Source organism: Gopherus flavomarginatus, chromosome 9 (assembly GCF_025201925.1).
Source record: "Gopherus flavomarginatus isolate rGopFla2 chromosome 9, rGopFla2.mat.asm, whole genome shotgun sequence".
NCBI classification, from domain to species: Eukaryota; Metazoa; Chordata; order Testudines; family Testudinidae; genus Gopherus; species Gopherus flavomarginatus.
In genome coordinates this window covers 49,396,576-49,422,078 of record NC_066625.1, presented here as the reverse complement: position 1 = coordinate 49,422,078, position 25,503 = coordinate 49,396,576, and the positions used below count along the sequence as shown (strand labels likewise).

Sequence of the window (25,503 nt, the reverse complement as noted above, 5' to 3'; positions counted from 1 at the left end):
GTCACCGAGAACTACCACAGCCTCATGGAAGATCTTGTGATATCTTGATGTTGTGTTTTCAAAGTCAAATCCTCTTGGTGCTCTGTAATTCACGGAGAAGGGAATGATGATCTCCCTGAACCCTTCTGCCAAAGCGGTCTTCAACTTGCCAACCTTATGATGGAGGAGGAGGGGCATCAAAATACTGGGGTGACCATGGCTGTGGGATTTGGAAGAAAAGTGGTCCTTTTTTAAAAAGGGAAGGGCAGAGGGGAATGAAGATGAAGAAAGAATAATGGCAAATTGGCAATCACTAGAGAAATTTTTTTCTCCTTTGGTTTTATTAGTGTGTTTTAACTAGTTCCAAACATGGAAGGGATGGGGGAAGGATAGCTCAGTGGTTTGAGCATTGGCCTGCTAAACCCAAGGTTGAGAGTTCCCTCCTTGAGGGTCGATTTGCGGATTTAGTTGGGGATTAGTCCTGCTTTGAGCAGGGGGTTGGACTAGATGACCTCTTGAGGTCCCTTTCAACCGTGGTATTCTATGATTCTAAGCCTCTCTGCTTGGGACACCACTCAGCTAATAAAACGCTTCATGTTATAATGTTGATGATGGATTAGATACTACTGGGGGGCATTCTGCACCAAAAAAAAAAAAAATCTGCACACACTATTTTAAAATTCTACAAATATTATTTGTCAAAATAATGCTACATAATCATGCCAGTTTCAATTTTGGTATTTATTTCCAAATACCTGTCAGCAAGTATGTCTGTAACAATACAGATGCACGCAAAAATTTGAAACACAGTTCCTATTTCTCTGCCCCTCTTACCCCCTCCCTCCCCCCAGCCCAATTGGAGGGCCAGACAGACACCCACAACCTCTCCCCTCCAGAGCCCACCTGCGGGGGGTCCCCAGCCAATACACCTGAACCCCCTCCTCTCCAAAACCCAACCATGGGGACCCCTAGCCCAGATACTCACACCCCTCACCCATCCTCCCAAAGTCCAGGGAAACTGCTGTCTGTGGGGCTGAAGCACTCTAATCAAATAGTCCTGTTAATTTGTTTGCCTGTCTCATTCTTATTGCTCTGTACAATATCAATTAAAAAAAAAAACTACTTGCTTTTTTAAATAGCCGGTGACTCTGTCAGAAAACCTAACTAGCTTTTTGGTTCCAAAACACATCATCACTTCTACTTTACTGGCCCTGAATCAAATTTGTCCTATGAAATTTTATTGAAGGATGCCTTTATTCCTGTTTCCCAATTCTGGCAATACCTAGTTGTCACTCAAATTCATAACCACACAATCTAAGTTTTACTTTATTATAGGAAGCGAAGGCTAAACATGCTCAGTCTTCATCTTCCTCAGATTTGTGTACTAACTTGGCTGGAATTCATGAGGTCTTGGCAATGCCCTGTGACACACCCATAGGTTTCCACAGGAAATGGACTCAGGCCCCCAAATCTCCTTTAAGTTATACATTTGGCAGTTTCTTAAGTCTTTATAGTACAGTCCTGGACAGTGTTCCAATGAAGAGTTATTGTGTGGACCTATTCTTTTTAAAAGTAACAGGGCTTTGACAGTTTTTTCTGAAACTTTGGACATAACTGTGAATTTAGTACAATTTACTCAAAAGCACAACCTGATCAAAGACACTAACACAGAATTTGAATTGAAATTATCATCTGGTACAAGCAAAATTCTTTCATTCATTAAAAATTAGTGTCTAGCTTCTTTGAAAAGAAAGAATTGTTAGATAATTTTTGCCTCTGTTTTATTTCTGTTCAAGTGTGGTGGCTACATTCTCATCCCCTTCCTGTGTGCATCATGCAGGTATTTTGATGGCAACCTGGAGAAGCTTTTTGCTGAGTGTCATGTAATTAACCCAAGTAAAAAGTCTCGAACACGTCAGATGAACACAAGGTCATCAGCCCAGGACATGCCTTGTCAGATCTGCTATCTGAACTACCCCAACTCGGTGAGTACCTGGCCGCTCAAGGCAGAGAGCAATTGTTTATAGCCCAGTGCAAGTCTCTTTTCTTAAACTGAAGAATCACAGTTAAGTTTTCACTCTGACTATAGACATGTTTTATGGGCAAACTGATTCCTTTAAATGTGTTACCACTTAAAAGTTGTGTAAGCACTGAGAAATAGGAAAGCAGCTCCAAACAAAAAATTATCTTTGCAAAGGGACATTGAAGTCACTAGGGCAGGGTTCTCAAATGTTATTGCACCGTGACCCCCTTCTGACAACAAAAATTACTGGGAGACCCCAGGGGACCAAAGCTGTAGCTGCCGCTTCTCTCCACCGTAGGGGGCACCGAAGCTTGAGGGCTTCAGCCCTGGGTGGTGGGGCTTGGATTTTGGCTTCAGTCTCGGGCCCCAGCAAATTTAACAGCCCTGGGGACCCCATTAAAACAAGATCATGACCCACTTTGGGGTCCCAACCCACAGTTTGAGAGCCACTGCACTAGGGGTTGAAACATCTAATCTAGGTAGAACTGAAAAGCCTTTGTTTTCCAGGATCAGAGTTCAGGGTGCTATTTCTCCTGAAGCAGTTATACTTCACAAGTATTGTAGGCCTCAGTGTCCTATAGCAGCACATTAAATCCAAATTACATGGAAGGGACTATGGAATTATGTAATCTCTTCCTTCCCTCCTCCCCCCCGGAATCCTCTACTTTTAATTTCTTCTCTTCAGTTCAGTACAGAATGGTTAAACAATTTATTTCCTTAGTCATTTAGAGTTTATTTTTAAAAACCAAATTGAGGACAGGATGGTAATTCATCAGAGAAGCAAAAGAGTACAAGCACATCTTCAAACTTCAAAGTTTTGCAAATGCCAGTTCTGATTTTTTTTTTCATGCAGATACAGTAGAACAGGGGTGGGCAAACTACTGCCCATGGGCCAGATCCAGCTGGGGTTGCCACCCCTGTGGCGCTGCGGGGCTAAGGCAAGCTCCCTGCCTACCCTGGCCCTGTGCCACACCACTCCTGGAAGCGGCCAGCACCACAGCCCGGGGAGAGCGGGGGACAGAGGGCTCCGTGCACTGCCCTCGCCTGCAGGCTGGCCTCCCCCCCCAACCCCGCTCCCATTGGCTGGGAACGGGGAACTGCAGCCAGTGGGAGCTTCGGGGTGGTACCCACAGGCGAAGACGGCAGGCAGAGCCCTCTGCCCCCTTCCCAAGGCTGGGACCCTTCCTGAGTGCACCATTTCCACCCCAGAGCCATTCAAGGTAAGTGGTGCCAAGCCAGAGCCCACACCCCAAACTCCTCCAGCACCCCAACCCCCTCCTCAAGCCCCCTGCCACACCCTTTCTGCACCCCAACCTCCTGCCCTGAGTCCCCTCCTGCATGCCACACACCCTCCTGCACCCCAACCCCTACTCTGAGCCCCCTCGTACACCCCTCATCCCTGCTGTGCCCCTTCCTCCACACTGCACCCCTTCCCACACCCTGCACTCCCTCCTGCACCCCAACCCCCTGCCCTAGCTGTACATTCATGGCCCCACATGCAATTTCCCCACCCAGATGTGGCCCTTGGGCCAAAAAATTTGCCCACCCCTGCAGTAGAACCTGAAAGATACGAGCACCAGTGAACCAGACCCAGTGGAACGGGAAGTCCTCAATCAGGCAGCAGTGCAAACCAAAAGAAAGCAAAACCTCAGGACTTCAGCCATTGAGGGTTGAGGCTGCAGCTTCCGCAGGGGACGGGGGCGTTGTCAGGGCTCAGAGGTGGAAGGACTGGGAGCTTCTGACTCACGGGAGCACTGGGGTTTAGGCTTTAGATAGGGGATGGGAGCACTGGGGCTCAGGGCTTCAGTCCTGCGGTTCCGCTCCTGGTTTCAGCCTCGGGAGGGGGGGTGCCAGGGCTTAGGGCTTCAGCCCCGTGTCTGTCCCAGCTTCAGGTGCCAGGGCTTGGGGCTTTAGCTACAAGGGGAGGACCAGTTTCAGTCCCAGCACTCCCCCCGTAGTTAAAGCCCCAAGCCCTGGCAGACTCTTTGCTCTTCCTGCCCCGCTCCCTGCTCCCAGTTGAAGCCAGGAGTGGCACCGGTACCCTCCGCAGGGCAGAGGTTGGGAACGAAGCTGAGGGGCTAAAGCCCTGAGCCTCTGGTGCCCCTCGAAAGATGGAGCGGGGCTGAAGCCCTTTGCTCCCCCTATGTTTAAAGCGCTGAGCCCTGGTGCTCTCCCGTGGGGCAGAAGCCCTGAGGGCCCAAATGTGGCTGAAGTCCATAATCTCTTGTTCAGTGTTATGGAACATTTCAGAGTTAGACATTCTCCATTCCTGAGGTGTATGGAACTCTTAGGTTCTACTGTATAGATAAAATATAATCACTTTGAGTTACACTATTAAATTTGTGATGCACTAAATCTTTTCATATAGAAGTGATTAGTTTCAGATAAGATTGTGGCATAACATTTGAGTAATGAAAGAAAGGTGTTACTTAACAAAGCGTGACTAAAGGCTGCACTGAAAACCGTTGCCATGTATCCAGAGTTAGGTTTGTTACATTCCAGCTGTATATTGACAGTTACTGTATTTGCAGATACATTATGGTACACTTTAAGGCAGTGGTCCCCAACCTTTTTGTGCCCAGTAGCACATTCATGTTTTCAGAAGAATGTGGCGGGCGCCATCAATTTTTCAAGGCTTATTTGTATTTGTACATTAAATAATACGAAAAACAACATATTTAATATAACACATGAACCCAGAGAGAAGCCGGAGAGAAGCTGCGAGGACAGAGAACACCGGCGCCCGCAGTCTGCAGACCCGGAGTACTGTCCCCGGCAGGCATGAGGCCGCTGCTTCCCTCCGGCTTAAGCCGCGGCCCTGCGCCTGCCAGGAACCAAGAACACCAGCACCTGCAGCCCCGGAGTTCTCTGTTCCCATCAGGTGAGGGGCTGCGGCTTGTCTTTCCTGCTGGGCAGGAGACAGGCCCCGCGCCTGCTGGGAAAAGAGAACACCGTGCTTGCAGCCTGAGTTCTCTGTCCCCATCAGGTGCAGGGCCATGACTTCTCTCCCCTGCTGGGCACTAGGCGGGCGCACATAAATGCCCTGGTGGGCACGATGGCGCCCATGGGCACCACATTGGGGACCATTGCTTTAAGGGGTGCTGTCAGGTTGTGGGCAACAATGCACTAAAGCCGTTCGCAAAGCATAAACCAAACCATTAGATCAAATTATTTTTTAAAAGGTCAGATACTCAATGAGACATGCAGAGAAACGTCACAAGTCTAATACTGAGTGTTGTAAAAAACACTAGAGGAGAAGCTGGTGGATATAAATAAAGTAGGACAAGATAGAAAACTTTTTAAAAGAGTACATGATAGGATTAAACTGAAATGTGGAGTCTAGGGAAATGACTGGAAAATGAAATTACACTGTTTTCTGCAGCGAATAAAACTAGCAGATGTGGAATTATCTATCTAATTCTTTATACTATATGCACAGTAGTTCTGTGTTTGTGGAATAGCTTAGGTGGAATGGTCCTCCAGTGGCTGTAGTTCAGCCTGCTGAGTCGTTGTGGCAGTTTACTTTCCCAAATGTAAGTTATATGTATCAAGGTTTCAGGGCTGCTATGTGCCATGCAGACAAATAACATAACAATTCCCGTCCCAGAAAGCTGACAGTTTGGGTGTTGGGATACTACAGATGGACAGAACAAACAGGGAGAGGTAGGATAAGATTGGTAGAAAAATGTTAGTCTCTGAAACACAGAAGTCTCAGCTTTTCTGTGGCTTTGCCATCAATTAACATCCATCAGGAACTTAGTTTTCTTTATTTGAGCTTGCAGTTCCATATGGAGTGGGAATGATCTTCAAAAACAAGTGGCACCCTGGTTTGATCTCTTTTGAAAACAGGCAACCTTTATATAATCAAGACATGAGAGCTTTCCATTTTTATGCTAGGTTTGTTTATTAGCCTACTTTTGAGGTCTCCATTTTGCACTTTGGTTTCATGAGCTGTCTTGAAAAAGAGTACTGTTTTGTTGACTGGCATGGCTGCAAGACTTTCCCCAGTGAGGAACGGGACGTGCGAGCTCTGTGTGCAAGGAAGAGCAATGCACAGATTCTACCACCTGCGAGAGTCTCAGCATTGTGCTGCACTGGAGGAATTCACCATTGGGTACCCTCTAGCCAGTAAGGAATAAAACATTGTCTCCAGAAATGCAAATAAATGGTTGAGGAAATATAAACTTGCCCAGTCCTCCTCCCTTTATATCTTCAGAGTCTTCTGCACTCCCTCTTTGCCTTTAAAGGTGAACTGCAGGGGAGATGAGTGTAGATCTGCTTTGTTGTATAAGGATATTTAAAAAATCTGCTTGAGTAGAAATTCATACTTGTTTTTCATTAGAAATTCATGTCTAGTCTACCTTGGAAAAGTCTGACTGAAGAGTTAGTAGGGTTATGACATTGCAGTATTGAGAAAGTGAAACTTGGCTAAGAGCGAAATGATTTTGATTGACTATTAAACTGCCTAACTTAAATAACTGAGAAGGGACATCTTTACTCACTTTTAAATATCGGTGTTCATTTGAGAATTCCAGCAAGTCTAGCAAAGCCAGGGACAGGCAAACTTAGCATTCCTAATACAGAGTTCTAAGAAAGCAAAGAAGCCATCTTAAACAATCTATCATGAAGAAACAGAAAGGGCACATGTCTGATTTCTCTCCCCTACCCCCCCACTTACAGGTCACCTTACCTCTTAGAGTGTGCATGCGCACCCCCCACCCCCAAATAAAAAACCACTTTCCACTGTTCTATATTGAAAGTGGAGCATAGTAAATACAACGCAAACCTCCTGCCCCAAGTGGGCTCCTCGCCCATATCTGTACTACCACTACATATTTATACCTTGCCCATCACTGTGACATCTGCCATAGCCCCTTCTCCACACGCTGCTTTTAAGCATCTGGGTATTAGTCATATCCATGAAGTTAATCTTACACTTTCAGGCACTGGATTGTTTGGACTGTTTTCTTGGCTGAGGAATGGGCACTGCTTACTCAATATCACAGTGGGAAATTATCTAGCTCAAAGATTCTTATCTTTTTCTTTCTGATGCCCCCTCAACATGTTATAAAAACTCCATGGCCCACCTATGCCACAACAAATATTTTTCTGCATATAAAAGCCAGGGCTGGCTTTAGGGGGCAGCAAGCAATGCAGTTGTGTGACCCTGCAAAGCTAAGTTGCTCAGACTTTGGCTTCAGCCCCGGATGGTGAGGCTCGAGGCCCTGGGCTTCTGCCCCGCACAGCAGGGCTTTGGCTTTCCTTCCTGGCTCCAGCAAGGCTAGTGCCAGCCCTGCTTGACAGACCCTCCCATAACCTGCTCGGGGCCCCCCCAGGGGGCCCTGGAACTCTGGTTGAGAACTGCTGATCTAGCTGAAAGTGTGGAAACATGGTGTGGTGTTACTCCTGCTCCCTGGTTTTTCCAAACCTGTGCTTTGAATACATTTGCCAGACTCCATGCTTGTCTTCTGGAGCTCTTCATAAACTTCCTGTTCAGTAAAATCTCGCCCTTTTTTCCCACAGGCAAATAGACTGTCTCAGTATTCTGCTTTCGTGTGTGTGTGTGTGTGTGTGTGTGTGTGTGTGTGTACGCGCGCATATAATTGCTTCCGTTCTTTCAGTTTCCAGTAAATCTTCCATAATAAGTAATTTTAAAGCAGTGACAAAGACAGACTGCATTTGGCAGTTCTGTTTCTCATACCACCATGGGAATACCAGTGAGTTAAGTATGGAGGGTCTTACACACAGCAAGCTCAGCACAGTTGGCAGTAGCGTATTGGCCAAAACAATGTAATAACTGAATTGCCTATCGCTCTTGGAATAGGGGTTCTCACAGGTCAGGGTTGAAGGGAAGGGGGCATCAGATAATGATCTGGAAATTTCGTACTGACACTTGACATGGATTTTCATGTGGCCAAAGAAACCCCTGAGGTTGAATAAAGTTACTGTGCTATGAACAGCAAAGGTAAAACTTACGACTGCAAGTCTTCTCCCTGTCACAATTTTGGGACCAGTATATTGTAACAGTATGCTCCCTGCTGTATGTTCCATTTGCTCCATTTCCTGTTCTCTCAGGGAGCCTGAGTGCTCACTGTAGGTGTTTCTGCTTTCCTTTGTACCTTGAGAGCAGTAGCGTAGGGGTCAGTAGGAGAACAGTCTAGTCCTTAGCTTAACTGGAAGGAGGCTAGTGTCTGTTAGGGAACGCCTCCAGGGTGAGGGTATAAAGTTTAGGCAAAATGGAAGGAAATCCTCCGTTTTTTTCAGCATATGAAGAATCTGGGGGAAATGGTGCAGAAAAACCAGGCCCTTTAATCTCTCTCCTTTTTTTATGAAAGGCATGAGTCTCTGTTCATGCCTGAGGTCGCTGTCAGTCACCTAGTTTGGATTTGAATTGAAGCTTTTGCGTTGGGGGTATGACTGTGCTGTGGACAGTAGGGATTATTCAATGAGGAGTGGAGGAATGATAACAGAAAATGTGGAAATAGCATAAATATTTTGTTTCAGTTTTCACCAAGAAAGTTAGTAGCGATTGGTCGTCTAATATAGTGAATGCCAGTAAAAATGAGGTAGGATCAGAGGCTAAAATAGGGAAAGAACAAGTTAAAAATTGCTTAGACAAGTTAGATGTCTTCAAGTCACCATGGCCTGATGAAGTACATCCTAGAATGCTCGAGGAGCTGACTGAGGGAGATATCTGAGCCATTAGAGATTAGCTTTGAAAAGTCATGGAAGACGGGAGAGATTCCAGAAGACTGGAAAAGGGCAAATATAGTGCCAACCTACAAAAAGGGAAATAAGGACAGCCCAGGGAATTACAGACCAATCAGCTTAGCTTCTGTACCCAGAGAGATAATGGAGCAAATAATTAAGTAATCAGTTTGCAAACACCTAGAAGATAATAAAGTGATAAGTAACAGCATGGATTTGTCAAGAACAAATAATGTCAAATCAACCTGATAGCTTTCTTTGATAGGGTAACAAGCCTTGTGGATGGGGGGAAGTGGTAGATGTGATCTATCTTGACTTTAGTAAGGCTTTTTGATACTGTCTCGCATGACCCTCTCATAAACTAGGGAAATGCAAGCTAGATGGAACTGCTATAAGGTGGGCACATAACTGGTTGAAAAACTTTTCCCAGAGAATAGTTATCAGGAAGGGCATATTGAGTGGGGACCCACAGGGATCAGTTCTGGATCTGGTTCTGTTCAGTATCTTCGTCGGTGATTTAGATAATGGCATAGAGACAATACCAAGCTGGGAGGGGCTGCAAGTGCTTTGTAGGATAGGATTAAAATTCAAAATGATCTGGACAAACTGGAGAAATGGTCTGAAGTAAAAAGGGTGAAATTCAGTAAGGACAAATGCGAAGTATTGTATCTGATGCGCACATACAAAATTGGAAATGACTGCCTAGGAAGGAGTACTGTGGAAAGGAATCTGGGGAAATAAATTGCCAAGGGAGGTTATGGAATCTCCATCACTGGAGATTTTTAAGAGCAGGTGAGACTAAAACCTGTCAGAGATGGTCTAGATTAGTGGTCTCCAATCTTTTTACACCGAAGATCACTTTTTGAATTTAAGGGCATCCCAGAATCTACCCTGCCCTGCTCACTCCATCCCCATCCTCTGTCGTTTGCTCTCCCCTACCATCACTCACTTTCACCGGGCTAGGGCAGGAGGTTGAGGTTCAGGAGGGAGCGCAGGTTCTGGGCTAGGGTCGAGGGGTTTGCAGTGTGGGAGGGAGCTCTGGGCTGAGGGTTGGGAGCAGGATGGGGTGAGGGGTGCAGGCTCTGGGAGGGAGTTTGGGTGCAGGCAGGGGTATGGGGTGCTGGCTGTGGAAGGGGCTCACAGCTGGGACAGGGTCTTGGGGTGCAGGAGTGGGTATGGGGGCGGGGCTGGCTTCGGGAGGTTGCAGGTTGGATGGTGGAAGAGAAATGCTGGTCCAGGAGCAGTGCAGAGATCCCTGCCAGCCACGGGGGCATGCTGGCCACTTCCAGGTGTGGTGTGGGGCTGGGGCAAGCAGGGAGCCTACCTTAGTGGCCCTGCTACACCACCGGAGATCGCGGTTGACTGGGAGAGTCTCCAGGATCGACCAATGGATCGCAATGGACCGGTTGGTGACCAGTAGTTTTAGATAATACTTAGTCCTGTCTTGAGTGCAGGGGAGTGGACTAGATGACCTCTTGAGGTCCTATCCATTCCTATGAAACTATGGGGTATATATAGACCTAAATAGATATTTTTAAAAACTGAACATTTAACCTAAAAATCCCAGAATCCTTTACCTACTTAGTTTAGAAGAACTTTGATTTCTTTCCTCGGTCATCCAAAACACTGCAGTTTTGCTAAGAGTTCCTTTCTACTTTTAGAATGCTGGGGATTTCGGAGGTTTTAAATTTTAAAAAATGCTAGAAATTCACAAGAGACAACTTTGTGGTGCAGAGATTGCAGATAGTATCACACTCTGCCTTCTCTGACTAGTGGGAGTGTAGATTTTGTGTTCCTTTATAGTAACCCATCTGACCTGTTCAGGAGAGGTTTTGATTGAATCCCAAATTCTACTGGCAGAATGGTGGCCACCATGACACAAGTTTTGAGAATGATGGGGAATACCTGTTGGAGAAGAGCCTTTTGCTGCTATGTCACAAGTCTGAATCCAGCAGTGACAGTTGGCCTAAGTGAAACTTGTTGATCTGTTTGGTTCCTAATGGATTGGTGTCAGACAGTCAGTAATCACACCGTGACATCTTGTTGGCAGTCTTAGAGGTGAGGATAAGAATTGAAAGGTAGACAGAACTTCGGCCTTCCTCCCGCCCCAGTGTCCCTTCAGATCAGGTTTGATGGGAGCATTAACAGGGTAGTGTTTCTGGGAAACTTGTTCTGTAGCCCATGTGGTGCACTTGTTCTGTGGATATATAGATGGCTTCTGTGGAATTGTCACTGTGGTACCTTTCACTGAGCTATTTACTAAAGAAGAAAAATGTTTTGAGTGGAGCTGCTCTCAAAAATGTCAGTCTTGGATCAGCAGAGTCCTTGCTGTGTTTGCTCAGTTATTGCTTACAAAAGAGCAGACACTGATATCAAAAGGTAGTATAATATTGATGCTAGAGTTCTTGCAAATAGGAATATGCAAAACGCAGGAAAATGACTGTTCCTGGTCCCCCCCAAATGGGGTCATTAGAATCTCATCAGTATAGAAAGGTAAGGTGAGAGTAAGGTAATGTCTGCCCATGATATGCCATTTTTGGAACAGAAGCATTACTTATCAGCTGTCACAATTTCCAGGGGTGTGTGGAGGGGGCAGCTTTATTGGTGGTTCTTCAAGTGCTTGCTCCTGTGTATTCAACAGTAGGTGTGCGTGCTTGCCACGTGCACCGGTGCCGGAAGTTTTTCCCTCAGCAGTACCCGTAGGGGGAGTGCTGCTGCGACCCCTGGAGTGGTGCCTCTATAGTGTGCTATAAGGGGAGCCGCACGCTCTCTCCACCCTCAGTTTCTTCTTGCTGCCAGTGATGATGCATCGGAACTACTTGCTCCAGATTTGCTGCAGCTTGTCCCATAACGTGTTTAGTTATTAGTAGTATCTGTGTTAGTTCAATAAAGTTTCAGCTTAGTTAATTAGTTAGTGTTCGGGCCGGGGCATGCCCCGGGCCTCAGGGTTTAAATCGTTCGAGTCTTGCAGGTGTTCGATGCCTAGAAGTGACCTGCACACCGATTAGCTCTGCTGCTTGGGCAAATCTCATATCGGTGATCACTGTAAGATCTGCAGGTCCTATAAACCCAGAACTTAAAAAGAGAGACATTAGACTACAGGCCCTTGTCATGGAGTCGGCACTGGCCCCAACCCCGGTGCACCGAGTGGAATCAGCACCGGGCACTTTGTCTTCGGTGCGCAGCGATCTCCCGACACTGCTCCCTGTCCAAGAAGCAGAGAGAGGCCCCATCCTCTCAGAGGCATTGAGGGAAAGCAAGGGACGAGGCTGGACCCCGTCAGGTAGCCCCAGTTTCCCTCCCCCCTCGGGCTCCAGAACTCTGACTCGGGTTGAGCGGAGCAGCCCCGTTGCATCAACTCAGGCCTCTCCTGATGTCCGCATGCCTTCGACACCGGGGGCCCTGCAGGTTACCAAGGACATTATGACTCGGCAGGTGCCCGGGGCCACCGGCACCTGGACCGCGCTCCAGAGGCAAGCCATCACTGGACTCCCGTCAGTCAACACTGACCCGACACAGATCCTGGTCAGGGGGATCGCTCTTGGGCTCACTCGGTGCTCAGTGTCGTGTCAGGACCTAGCCTCTGCTTTCATCGCCCAACGAGTTGTCTGGTCAGGTGCCATCAGAGCGAAGTTCCAGGAACCACTCCACGCTGAGTTCAGAGTATTGGCGGGACAGGTGCAGATGCCATAGACACTCCCATTCTTGGCGGAGCTACCGAAGCTGCTCCTGACGTGGGTGCCGTCGCTGGTCACGCTCCAGCTCTCTTGCCTTGAGGCACTTTGCTCCTGGCGGGAATCGCCAACTCCGCGTTGTCGGGGATCCAGGCATCGAAGCGTCTCGGAGTACCAGCTCAAGGCTACACTTTTGCTCTACGTCGGAGTCCCAGTCCCATGGCAGATGTTGCTCCCGGCACCACCGCTTGTACCGCTCCCATGGCACTGATAGGTGGTTGGTAACCCCAACCTTGACGTGGCGCCCTACAACTCAGCTGGGTCAACCCAACCGTCTGGTGCCACCAGTGCTGCACCAGAGTCAATGGCAAGGACCCCCATGGCAAAACCAGTGATACCACTGGACCACCTGGCCCTCCGTACACGCCCAGCAAGGCTCTTGGTCACTAGCAGGGCCATCGGAGGCTCCTTCAGCCAAGCTATCCAGACCCCCGAGGGATAGATCAGCGAGTCATGGATCCTCGGCACCGCATGAGGAGTCTGACCAAGGGTTGGATTCTGTGGCACCGGCCGACATGCAGAGCCCTGTGCCAGCCTCCTCCCCCACACCAGATGACACAATTGCAGCCCCACCCACCTCCACACTGCAGGAGGATGTCAGGGCTCATCAGGAGCTACTAAAGCAAGTAGCATCCAGTTTCCAACTCCAAGCTGAGATGGAGGGACCCACAGACTCGTCGTTTAACGTGCTCTCATCCTCAGTACCGGGCAGAGTGGCCCTTCCGCTGCACGAAGGATTTTAAGGCGCTGGTGGAGGAGGGCACTGCCGCCACAACGGCTACTCTGCAGGCGGCGTTGGATGCAGCTGACACGGCTGCTTGGTCCATGGCCTTGGCCATGTCCATGCGCAGGGCATTGTGGCTACTGCTGTTTGGGCTTTCTGTGGAAGCACAGTCTCTGATGCAGGATCTTCCCTTTGACGGCAAGGACCTGTTCGCAGAACAAACAGACATGAGGCTCCATGGCATGAAGGACTCATGTACTATCCTTCAGACCCTTGCGCTCTACATCCTGTCCGAGGTAAAGCCTAAGACGTAAGCCTTCGTCCCTGTGCCCCAGCCGAGATACAAGCCCGCCTCCAAGAGGTCCAGGACCCAAAAGAGGTGACCTCAGAGGCAGCTTCACTCTGCCCCGCTGCCTGGGCCCTCCAGGGGCAAACAGCAGGGCAAGAGGCAGTTTTGACTGGCTGCAGGAGGGTACCCCAGTGACTCCCAAGAGGACCTTCCTACCAATAAAATTTACCTTCAGAAACCTCTTGTGTGCGTTCCTTATGGAATGGTCCCAGATAACATCGGACTGATGGGTCCTCAACACCATTTCCCAGGGTTACACGCTACAATTTCTCACCCCCGCCCTCCCACACCCCCCCCCTCGGACGGCAAGGGGGATCCATCGCATTTATCCCTGCTACAGCAGGAAGTGGGTCAGCTCCCCAGCTTGGGAGCTGTGGAGAAGGTTCTGTGAGAGTTCCGGGGAAAAGGGTTTTTCTCTCATTACTTCCTGATCCCCAAGGCGAAAGGGGGGCTCAGGCCCATCCTGGATCTGCAAGACCTCAATCAGTTCATGGCAAAATGCCGGTTCCGCGTGGTCTCTCTGTCATGTATCATACCCACTCTGGACCCTGGTGATTGGTATGCGAGCCTGGACCTTCAGGATGTGTACTTCCATATCCATATATTTGAGGGGCACAGACGCTTCCTGCATTTCCTAGTGGGACAGGACCACTACCAATTTACGGTCCTCCTGTTTGGCCTGTCCACCGTGCCCAGGGTATTCACAAAGTGTTTGGCGGTAGTGGTGGCCTACCTCGGATGCCGAGGGGTACAGATATTCTCCTACCTCAGTGACTGGCTGCTCAAGGGCAGCTTGTGGTCCCAGATGCAGAACCACATGGACCTGCTCTTGGCTACGTGTGCCAACCTAGGCCTCCTAGTAAACGAGGCCAAGTTGACATTGGTTCCGGTGCAGCGCATAGAATTCATAGGTGCTATCTTGGATGCCTCCAAGGCCACAGCCTCCCTTCCCCTGGACAGGTTCCAGACCCTGAAGGGGCTTATAGCCTCGGTCACAAAGTTCCCCGTCATCACAGCCAGGCCATGCCTGTGGCTCCAGGGCCACGTGGCAGCATGCGTGTATGTGGTCCGCCACGCCAGGCTTTAGATGAGGCCCCTCCAACTCTGGTTGGCCTCAGTGTTCTCCCAAGCCCGGGACAAACTAGACAAAGTCCTCTCGGTATCAGCACGGGTGATTGCCACGCTACAATGGTGGTCCTGTCCGACCAATATACTCCAGGGAGTTCCCTTCCAGGACCTGAGCCCATGTCTGACGCATTGGACCTGGGCTGGGGGGCCCACATAGGGAACTCACAGACCCAAGGGATGTGGTCAGCCACAGAGCTGTCCCTTCACATAAACGTCAGGGAACTCAGGGTGATAAGCTTAGCCTGTATGGCATTCAGCTCCCAGCTGCATGGCAAGGTGGTCAGAGTACTCATGGACAACATCACTGCTATGTTTTACATCAACAGGCAAGGCGGGACAAGGTCCTCGGTCCTCTGCCTGGAAGCCTTCAGCCTCTGGGAGTTCTGTATAGCCCATGACATCTCCCTGAAGGCTTTCGACCTACAAGGCATCAACAACGCACAGGCCTATTGCTTGAGCATGGTTTTCTCCTCCCGACACGAGTGGTCGCTCCACTTGGAGGTCACTCACCAGCTCTTCCGAGCATGGGGCACTCCGAGCATGGGGCACTCCCTAAGTAGACATGTTTGTAACCTGACAGAACCGCTGTTGCCACAGGTTCTGTTCCGGGCAGAGGAACGCGATCTCAGATGCCTTCCTCCTGTCATGGTCGGGTCAACTTCTCTACGCCTTTTCCCCATTTCCCCTCATTGGTAAGGTCCTGGAGAAAGTGAAAATGGACAAGACGTGCGTCCTCCTGATCACCCCAGCTTGGTCCCGGCAGCATTGGTATGGGACTCTCCTGGGGTTGCTCGTGGCCCCTCTGCAGCCGTTGCTGCTCCGCCCGAACCTACTCTTCCAGGACCAGGGCCACTTCCTCCACCCCAATCTGGCCACCCTCCATTTGACAGTGTGACTGATCAATGGCTAGATGCGGAGGAGAGAAGGTGTTCGGAAAGGGTCAGGCATGTCCTCCTTGAGAGTAGAACGCCATCCATGCGCTGAGCCTACCTGGCAAAGTGGTCCAGGTTCTCCAGGTGGGCGGGCGAGTGGGATACTTCCCCAATGTCTGCCCCACTCCAACTTATCCTTGAGTACCTTATTCACCTTAGAACTCAAGGCCTGGCCCCTTCCCCCCATCAGGGTGCACCTGGCGGCTATGTTGGCATTCCATCCGCCGATCCAGGGCTGCTCAGCTTTCTCCCATGCCATGGCCGGGCTCTCAAAGGGCTAGACCGGTCCTTTCCTCATGCTATTGCCCCTGTCCATCAGTGGGGTCTAAATTTGGTGTTATCCCGCCTCATGGGGCCCTCTTTCGAACCTCTGGCCACAAGCTCATGGTCTCACCTTTTCACAGAAGGTAGCCTTCCTTGTGGCCATCACGTCAGCCCGGCGGGTCTTGGAGCTCAGGGCCCCGACCTGCGACCCCCCCTTACACAGTCTTTCACAAGGACAAGGTTCAGCTTCGCCCACACCCGGCATTCCTCCCTAAGTTGTTCTCTGCTTTTCACATGGGACAGGACATCTTACTGCCTATCCTCTGCCCCAAACCTCATGCCTCTAACAAGGAATGTCACCTCCATACACTGGATGTGCACAGAGCACTAGTTTTTTATCGGGATCAGACTTAAGCTGTTCCGCAGGTCTTCACAACTCTTCGTTGCTTCAGCCGAGCACATGAAGGGTCAACCGATCTCCACCCAGAGGCTTTCCTGGTGGATTACATCGTGGATCCACACATGCTACAACCTAGCAGGGGTTCCCGCACCACCTATCATAAAGGCTCACTCAACAAGGGCTCAGGCCTTGTTGGCGGCCTTTGTGGTCCATGTCCCTATCCAGGACATCTGTAGAGCCACTACCTGGTCCTCAGTACACATGTTCACATCGCACTATGCGATCATCTCCCACGCCAGAGATGATGCTGGTTTTGGCAGGGCTGTGCTTCAGCCAGGGAATCTTTAAACTCCTATCCACCTCCATCAGACATAGCTTGCAATCACCTACTATGGAATACACATGAGCAAGCACTTGAAGAAGAAAGGACAGTTACCTGTTCCCTAACTAGCGTTCTTCGAGTTGTGTTGCTCATGTCTATTCCACATCCCGCCCTCTGTCAGAGTTGGTCCAGCAAGAAGGAACTGAGGGTGGAGGGAGCACGTGGCTCCCCCATAGCGTGCTATAGAGGCGCCACTCCAGGGGGCTCAGCAGTGCTCCCCCCTACGGGTACTGCTGAGGGAAAAACTTCTGGCACTAGTGCATGTGATGAGCACATACACCTACTGTGGAATAGACATGAGCAACACATCTGGAAGAATGCCAGTTACGGAACAGGTAACTGTCCTTTCTTCTCAGTTTGCCTGCAGCTGACTGGCAAGAAGGGAAGTTCCTCAAAGTAAAGGCTAGATAGAGAAGCAGATGTTCTGTACAGCTTGGGAGGAGGCAGTGACTGACAATGATAGTTCCCTATTTCAGCTTTCTTGCTGGAAGCCATCAAAATCAGTCTTGCATTAAGGACACACATTTATCTCTTCTCTTTTCTGGGGATGTTGTTTCCTTTGGTATAGTTGCTTCCATAAGGATAGTTAAAGGATATCTTTGTTAATGATAATTTTAGGCTGTGAACCCCCACCCCATGCAGATCAGCCTTCTGTGCCATGGTAACCATAGATCTGGAGTAAATCAGTGGAATCGTCAAATCTGTGGTCTCCCAGAGTTCCACCCAAATGTGCCAGAGACTTCTCGAAACCTCAAAAACAAACAAACAAAAACTCTTTCCATTTGACTAAAGCTCCATCTCCAGGGGAGTACTGTTTGAGCACAGGAATGTTTGCAGAGCCTCAGATGTCGTATTGAATGAGATGTTCAAATAATAATTGAAAACTGAACCAGTTCTTCTCCCATGTGGAGATTATGGCCTTGTAGCTGCCTGCATCATTGATAACTGAGTGCTGACAGAAGATTAAGGTCTTCTCCCACAGGAAGCTTCCACTTAGAGGCAAAGCCCTGTGTAGATGTCCCTTGGCCTTCACTTGAGCTGTCTAGGTTAGTAGAGGGGAAGGAGGAGTGGACCTGAGAATGACTCCAGGCAGAACTACTAATCTAGACAGCTCTAGTGGAGGCCAAGGGACCCTCTAGCAGGGCCTTGAGACGAGTGTGTAGGTGAGTGCCCCCCCAACCCCCCCGGAGCGGTACCTGAATAGGTGGTCATGCTAGTGAAGGAAGTATAAACTAATTATACTCCAGTGTCAGATGCCCAAAATAAAGAAACATAAAACTTGTAATCTTGAATGTTGTTTGTAACAATACTTTTTCTGAAAAATTGATTTTTTTTTTTCCAAGTTGAAGGTCTTTTAATTGACAGAATCTTGCTGCTGTTGTATCATCCTGCTGTCCAGGAGACATCCTGTTATCTGTATAACCTTATGCAAGTGTATGGTGCTTTACAGGCAGAATGTAAAATGAGGGTTCAATTAGAACTTGCACAGTGGCAGTAAGAGAGATTCTTCCCCTCCCACCCCCCCCTGTGATTTGAAACATAATTGTCCTGTCTGAATCTCATTTATGTAGTACCATCACTTCAAAATTACTCTTCTTTAGCAGTCCTATTTATTGCGCTTGAGTCCCCTCCCCTATCCCCCCCCCTCCCCCCGATATATGCCATCATGTGCCAGCAATGCCCCTCTGCCATGTACATTGGCCAAACCGGACAATCTCTACGTAAAAGAATAAATGGACACAAATCAGACATCAAGAATGATAACATTCAAAAACCAGTTGGAGAACACTTCAGTCTCCCTGGCCACTCGATTACAGACCTAAAAGTTGCAATATTACAACAAAAAAACTTCAAAACCAGACTCCAGCGAGAGACTGCTGAATTGGAATTAATGTGCAGATTGGACACCATCAAATTAGGCTTGAATAAAGACTGGGAGTAGATGGGCCTTTACACAAAGTAAAACTGTTTCCCCATGTTTATTTCCCTGCCCCCCTAGTTCCTTACATCTCCTTGTCAATTGCTGGAAATGGCCATTTTCATTACCACTACAAACAGTTCTTTTTCTCTCCTGCTGATTATAGCTCACCTTAACTGATCACTCTCCTTTCAGTGTGTATTGTAACACCCATTGTTTCGTGTGTGTGTGTGTGTGTATGTGTATATATATATATATATATATATATATCTTCCTACTGTATATTCCACTCCATGCATCCGATGTAGTGGGCTGTAGCCCACATTTATCTTTATGCTCAGATAAATTTGTTAGTCTCTGAGGTGCCACAAGTACTCTTGTTCTTTTTACGTAATCACTTGAGTCCCAGAAGGTGTTTTGGCACACTTTGTGTAGAGGATAATGCACATAAAGTCAAAGTTGTTCTTGCTGGGTCACTGTCTGCATGATAAACATATCAAATCTCGGTTAGAAATAAGCTACCAACGATAGGTTCTTCAGCCTTCTGAACAGATGAACATCTGGGTTCCAAAGGGGCTAAAGAGTACCAAGCAAGTTGACATACTCAAAGTTAACTTTTTTCACTCCATGCATCTGATAAAGTGGGTTATAGCCCACAAAAGCTTTTGCCCAAATAAATTTAAGTCTCTAAGGTGCCACAAGGACTCCTTGTTGTTTTTACTAATACAGACTAAGATGGCTACCACTCTGAAAGTTAACTGTATACGTCAGTTCACATAGACCTCTAATGCTGTAAACTCCTGTTACTCAGTGTTAGTCCTATAACCCATCCTATTCCCTCTTTTTTCCTTGCTGCTTCTACCTGCTTCGGCAGTGTCTTAGCTGCCTTGGGCAGAATGTGGTAGGTAATCATTCTGGAACTGTGAGCGATTGAGCGTGATCTCCAAGTGGAGGGATGAGAGTGCAGGAAACAAAACGCATGGGTATCTTTTTAACTCTAACCATAGTTCCTGATGCAGCATTTGTTAGTGAAGGCTAAGATTTAGTCATGGGTATTTTAGTAAGTCATGGGCAATACACAAACATTCATGGCCTGTGATCAGTCCCTGACTACTTCTATATAAATACCTCTGACTAAAACTTAGCAGCTCTGGGGGCCAGTGACTAACTCCTGCACTGGCTGCGGGGGCTACTACCCCCAGGCAACTTGTTGCTCCAAGGCCTCCAAACTGCTCTTCGGGGCCTCCCCAGGGCCAGCTACCCCAAGGACTGCTGCTCAGATGTTCCCCGGGGCCTCCTGAGCAGTGGCTAGTGCGGATGACTCCAGGCTGCCCCCAAGACCACTGCTTGGGGGCTCCCTGTGGCTGCTGGAGCAGTGGCCATTGTGGCTGACCCCCAGGGCTGCTCCTGGGACCACTGCTTGGGCGCTCCCCGGGGCTGGCTTCTCCCAGAGCTGCCGGTGTGGCTGGCCCCGGTGCACCTGAGCAGCTGGCCCTGAGGTCAGCCACCCCAGCCACTGTTGCTGCAAAAGTAATGGAGGTCGTCAAATTCACAGAATCCATGACTTCCACGACCTCCGTGACAGAAAGAGCTGCCTTACTTACAGTAATAAAGATAGGAAAAAAGGTGTCTCATACCAGGTGCATGAGTCAAAAGCTACATCTAGCTAGAGGTGTTGGTGTGATTCCCAGCTTGAGTAGACCTACTCACGCTAGCTCCTCTTGAGCTAGCATGCTGAAAATAGTAGTGTAGCTGTGTAGCATTAGCACTGGAGGCATGGTCTAGCTGCCTCAAGAACATACCTCTAGAGTCCAGACAGGTTTATACTCGATGCGGGCTAATTTGTGCTGCTGCTTTCGCTACCATGGGTACACTACTGTTTTCAGCATGTTAGCTCAAGAGGAGCTAGCGTGAGTAGGTCTACTCCCGGTTCCATGTAGACATAACCTAAAATGAAGGACAACTTAGAAGTATTTGAGGAAGGAGGGGCAAATCCTACATCTCCATTTTTCCTGCTGCTGTTAGGGATGCAGACTGCAGCTACATTGAGTGCACATTTAAAGCTGCTGTAACAATGTGGTGGTATGATGATGATGCAAGGTAAACAATACGATATTGTTGGAACAGTCAGATTCTGTACTGCAAGTAAGAGATGAGTAAGCGAAACTGCACAGCTCCAGGAAGGATGAATGGATACAGTGTCACATGTCTTTATTGTTGCAGTACTTTACTGGCCTAGAGTGTGGACATAAGTTCTGTATGCAGTGCTGGAGTGAATATTTAACTACCAAAATAATGGAGGAAGGCATGGGACAGGTAAATATTGGATCTCTGTGACTTGTGCTGGTCTTGTGTTGGGGAAAAGGGAAGGATGGGATGGAGGCAGGGGTCTTTTCTAACAAAAATGAATAAACAAGGCTTGGAGGTTGAATTCTTCATCTATAGAGTGCATGTGGGTTTCATAGGGAACTGTATGGGCTCTGTCTAAGCATCTCATCCCTGGTTGATGGTCATGCTGCTCAAGGAGGTATGTATATGGAGTTCTGATTTTGTTGAGCCAATATGGCCAGTTTGCAATGAAATCCTGTGGGGTTCCTCATGAGGATAAAGGGGCACAAAAAACATTCCAAGACCTTACTTGACCCATTTTTCCTTTTTCAGACTATTTCATGTCCTGCTCATGGCTGTGATATCTTAGTTGACGACAATACAGTTATGTAAGTACCACAGTTGAAGGGTGGCATCATGTTACCCTTCCTCTGTTAATGATTTTCCATTTTTCCCCTCCAGTAAATGTTGTGTGTATGAAATGGCTCATTTAAAGCTCCTTTAAAGTCTTAAAGTGTAAAGAAATTGATGTTCAAGGCACTGTGTTGGTGTACTGATTCTCAGCTCTGTGCTAGAGGGGAGAATCTCTGCCATACTTATTAAACTTACAAATAGAATAAATGCACTTGCACACTATCACCAAAACCCCAGTTAGTTGCCTATACAGTTGTTAGTTTCCTCTCATCTGACTAGGAATATAGAACTTCCTACGGCAGGTCAACATGCTGGTCCATCAAGTCCTGTATTCTGCTTTGGCAGTGAAAAATACCTGAAGCTTCAGAAGAGTACTCTTGTAATGCGTTTGGCCAACGCTGATGGATTCCTTCACCAAGTAGTTGAAGAACCAACAAGAGGGGATGCCATTTTAGATTTGGTTTTAGTGAGTAGTGAGGACCTCATAGAAGAAATGGTTGTAGGGGACAACCTTGGTTCAAGTGATCATGAGCTAATTCAGTTCAAACTAAAAGGAAGGATAAACAAAAATAGATCTGGGGCTAGAGTTTTTGATTTCAAAAGGGCTAACTTTAAAGAATTAAGGAAATTAGTTAGGGAAGTGGATTGGACTGAAGAATTTGTGGATCTAAAGGTGGAGGAGGCCTGGAATTACTTCAAGTCAAAGCTTCAGAAACTGTCGGAAGCCTGCATCCCAAGAAAGGGGAAAAAAACCACAGGCAGGAGTTGTAGACCAAGCTGGATGAGCAAGCATCTCAGAGAGGTGATTAAGAAAAAGCAGAGCCTACGAGGAGTGGAAGATGGGCGGAATTAGCAAGGAAAGCTACCTTACTGAAGTCAGAACATGTAGGGATGAAGTGAGAGAGGCTGAAAGCCATGTATAGTTAAACCTTGCAAAGGGAATTAAAATCAAGAATAAAAGGTTCTATAGCCATATAAATAAGAAGAAAACAAAGAAAGAAGTGGGACCGCTAAACACTGAGGATGGAATGGAGGTTAAGGATAATCTAGGCATAGCCCAATATCTAAATAAATACTTTGCCTCAGTCTTTAATAAGGCTAATGAGGAGCTTAGGGATAATGATAGGATGACAAATGGGAATGAGAATATGGAGGTAGATATCACCACATCCGAGGTAGAAGCCAAACTCAAACAGCTTAATGGGACAAAATCGGAGGGCCCAGATCGTCTTCATCCAAGAATATTAAAGGAAGTGGCACATGAAATTGCAAGCTCATTAGCAAGAATTTTTAATGAATCAGTAAACTCAGGGGTTGTACCGTACGACTGGAGAATTTGCTAACATAGTTCCTATTTTTAAGAAAGGGGAAAAAAGGTGATCCGAGCAACTGTAGGCCTGTTAGTTTGACATTGGTAGTATGTAAGTCTTGGAAAAAAATTTGAAGGAGAAAGTAGTTAAGGACATTGAGGTCAATGGTAATTGGGACAAAATACAACATGGTTTTGCAAAAGGTAGATCATGCCAAACCAACCTGATCTCCTTCTTTGAGATGGTAATAGATTTTTTAAACAAAGGAAACGCAGTGGATCTAATTTACCTCAATTTCAGTAATGCATTTGACACGGTTCCACATGGGGAATTTATTAGTTAAATTGGAAAAGATGAGGATCAATATGAAAATTGAAAGGTGGATAAGGAACTGGTTAAAAGGGAGACTACAATGGGTCGTACTGAAAGGTGAACTATCAGGCTGGAAGGAGGTTCCTAGTGGAGTTCTTCAGGGATCAGTTTTGGGACCAATCTTATTTAACCTTTTTCTTACTGACCTTGGCACAAAAAGTGGGAATGTGCTAAGAAAGTTTGTGGATGACACAAAGCTGGGAGGTATTGCCATGATATCATACAGGAAGATCTGGATGACCTTGTAAACTGGAGTAATAGTAATAGGATGAAATTTAATAGTGAAAAGTGCAAGATTATGCATTTAGGGATTAATAACAAGAATTTTAGTTATAAACTGGGGACACATCAGTTGGAAGTAACAGAAGAGGAGAAGGACCTCTGAGTATTGGTTGATCACAGGATGACTATGAGCCGCCAATGTGATATGGCCGTTTAAAAAGCTAATGCAGTTTTAGATGCCTTCCTGACCCCTTTGTAGGGAATTGTATTAATTACACCCTGAGTCATGAGATTCAATTACCCTTTTATGTGAGCCAGTGTGGGGTGGAGCAAGGCACATTGTGGTGTTGTAGTGAGACTTAATTTTAGTTTTTGCGTAGTATTTTAGATGCCACCTTTTTAAGTACACTTTCTTTGTAGGGGTCTTCTATTAGTGGGAATCCAAACTTACCCACCAGTGTGGCTTAGACTACAACAGTGCAAAATGAGACTTGCCCAGAGGCATGTATCTACACTAGGAACTTGCAGCGGTGGAACTATCTCTCTAAAGTTCCACCCAGGAATTACTCTTCTCTGAACAAGCGCTTCGATTTTAAATTCCTGTTTCCATTCTTCCCTAATCTTGCAGAAGAACCTCTGGAACGTTTCGGAGGTATATGAGCCGTAACACCTTAACTGAAAGTGTGAAGGATGCTCAACTTTTAAGAGGCTTCAAGCTATTAAGTAATTGGAATTAAACAACTGCAAACAAGTTGTTTTTAATATTCTGACTAAAAAGCCCTTCCCTATAAACTTTCATTCTTAGCTCATGTGATGTCACCTTTTCTCTAGCTCTCCAGCCTTAGCCTTCCAGACTACACAGTACCTGAATTTCTACTTCCATTTTTTTAAGGCATATTTAAAAGAAAAAACACTTTTTTCAGGGCTTCTTAAACCACCCTTAAAGCAGAGAAATAATAGACCCAGTTCCACCTTACCCGAGCCTATGAAGCAGTGGAATCTCTAAGCTGCTCTACCTGTGAACAGGCCAGTTTCAGCAGTGAAGATACTCTTTCCCAGATCCATCACTGTATAGCTATATTCTTGTCAGTTATGCTTCCTATGGCTTTTATAGCTATTGATCTTGTGGGGAAGAAGGTTATCTTAAATCGTTCAAGACCTTCAAACCAGCTAAAGATAATCTGTTCTATCCCTTCCTCACCCTATCTAATGCTGCTGGTAATTGCTTTAACCTACATGCCATGTTGTTGCTTTCATTAATAAGCACAGCAAGCTGCCTTTATTACTGGTGCCAAATGGCTGCTGCTGTCACGTAGCCTCTGCAGTCCAGTAGCAACTGGCTAGAATCTTCCTTCTCAGCTTCTCTACAACTTCTGGTGACATTTATGGTACAACAGTATGTCTCATTCCCATTTGGTCTAGTGCTAAGAAAGTTCAGACAAAATTGAAAGGACAGTGTTGAGGAACTCTGTAAAAGAGTGGAGGATGCAGCAAGACAGAAGTGCTGTTCTCCAGCATTAGTGCCTTATTTTTTAAGTTAAAGGACCACTTAGGTGAAGCTTAATGGAGCTGTTGTAAAAACATTTCCCTAGTATATAGCATTTATTTCCTGTCCTTTTGTTGCCAGTAGAGGTTAGTGAGTAAAAAATTTTCAAGCAGCTGCTTCTCCTGCTTGATTCCTTCAGTGAGGTCAGTCTGTATGTGTACCTTAGTTTGTTAATGAAGGAAGAAGGAAGCATGTCTAGTTGGCTAGAGCATGGGGGCTGGGAATTGGAAAGAGATGGGTTTTATTCCAAATGACTATTGATTTATGACCTTGGGCAAGTCACTTACCCTGTTTGCCTCAGTTTCCTTATCTGTTTAATAATTCCCACCACCTTACGGGAATTTGTGATCCTCCGGTGAATGGCACTATAGAAATGCAGTTGTCATTTTAAAGTGACACTTTTTCAAATCCAACAGACAGGAGCAGGGTGCAGTTGTGAAGGTGGCTTATTTGCCTAGTTTGGTAAACAGCACATATAAGGGATTCTAGTGCCACACTAGCTGTATTCTAGTTAATTTGGGGGTAGCTCTTGCATCCTAAATTTTGTCTTCGATTACGTGGAGCTTTTGGAAAATTTGGAGCTGAAATTTATCATTACTATTCTCATCCCAGAGGTGTACTTCTTAGTAAAGTTCCATACATGTATATTATGAATTAAATTAAAATTAATTGTATTCTCAGATAACAAATGGCTTCATTTAAAAACTGGTAAATTAGCTATGGACTTGGTCCTTAATGATAAGTTTTTGACATGTTTGAAGACATTTTAG

At 47.0% G+C, this 25,503-nt stretch overlaps 1 protein-coding gene across 3 annotated transcripts in view; it reads left to right on the top strand.

Moving 5' to 3' along the window:
- Nucleotides 1-25,503, top strand: part of ARIH1 (ariadne RBR E3 ubiquitin protein ligase 1) — a 134,967-nt gene that overhangs the window by 67,981 nt on the left and 41,483 nt on the right. For 2 of the 3 annotated variants that reach the window (XM_050968269.1, XM_050968268.1), the window contains exons 3-5: nucleotides 1,820-1,964; nucleotides 20,765-20,857; nucleotides 21,203-21,258. In XM_050968269.1, coding sequence (XP_050824226.1) covers nucleotides 1,820-1,964; nucleotides 20,765-20,857; nucleotides 21,203-21,258 — 294 coding nt within the window. The remainder of the gene's footprint in view (nucleotides 1-1,819; nucleotides 1,965-20,764; nucleotides 20,858-21,202; nucleotides 21,259-25,503) is intronic. The other variant, XM_050968270.1, reaches the window with a different exon arrangement.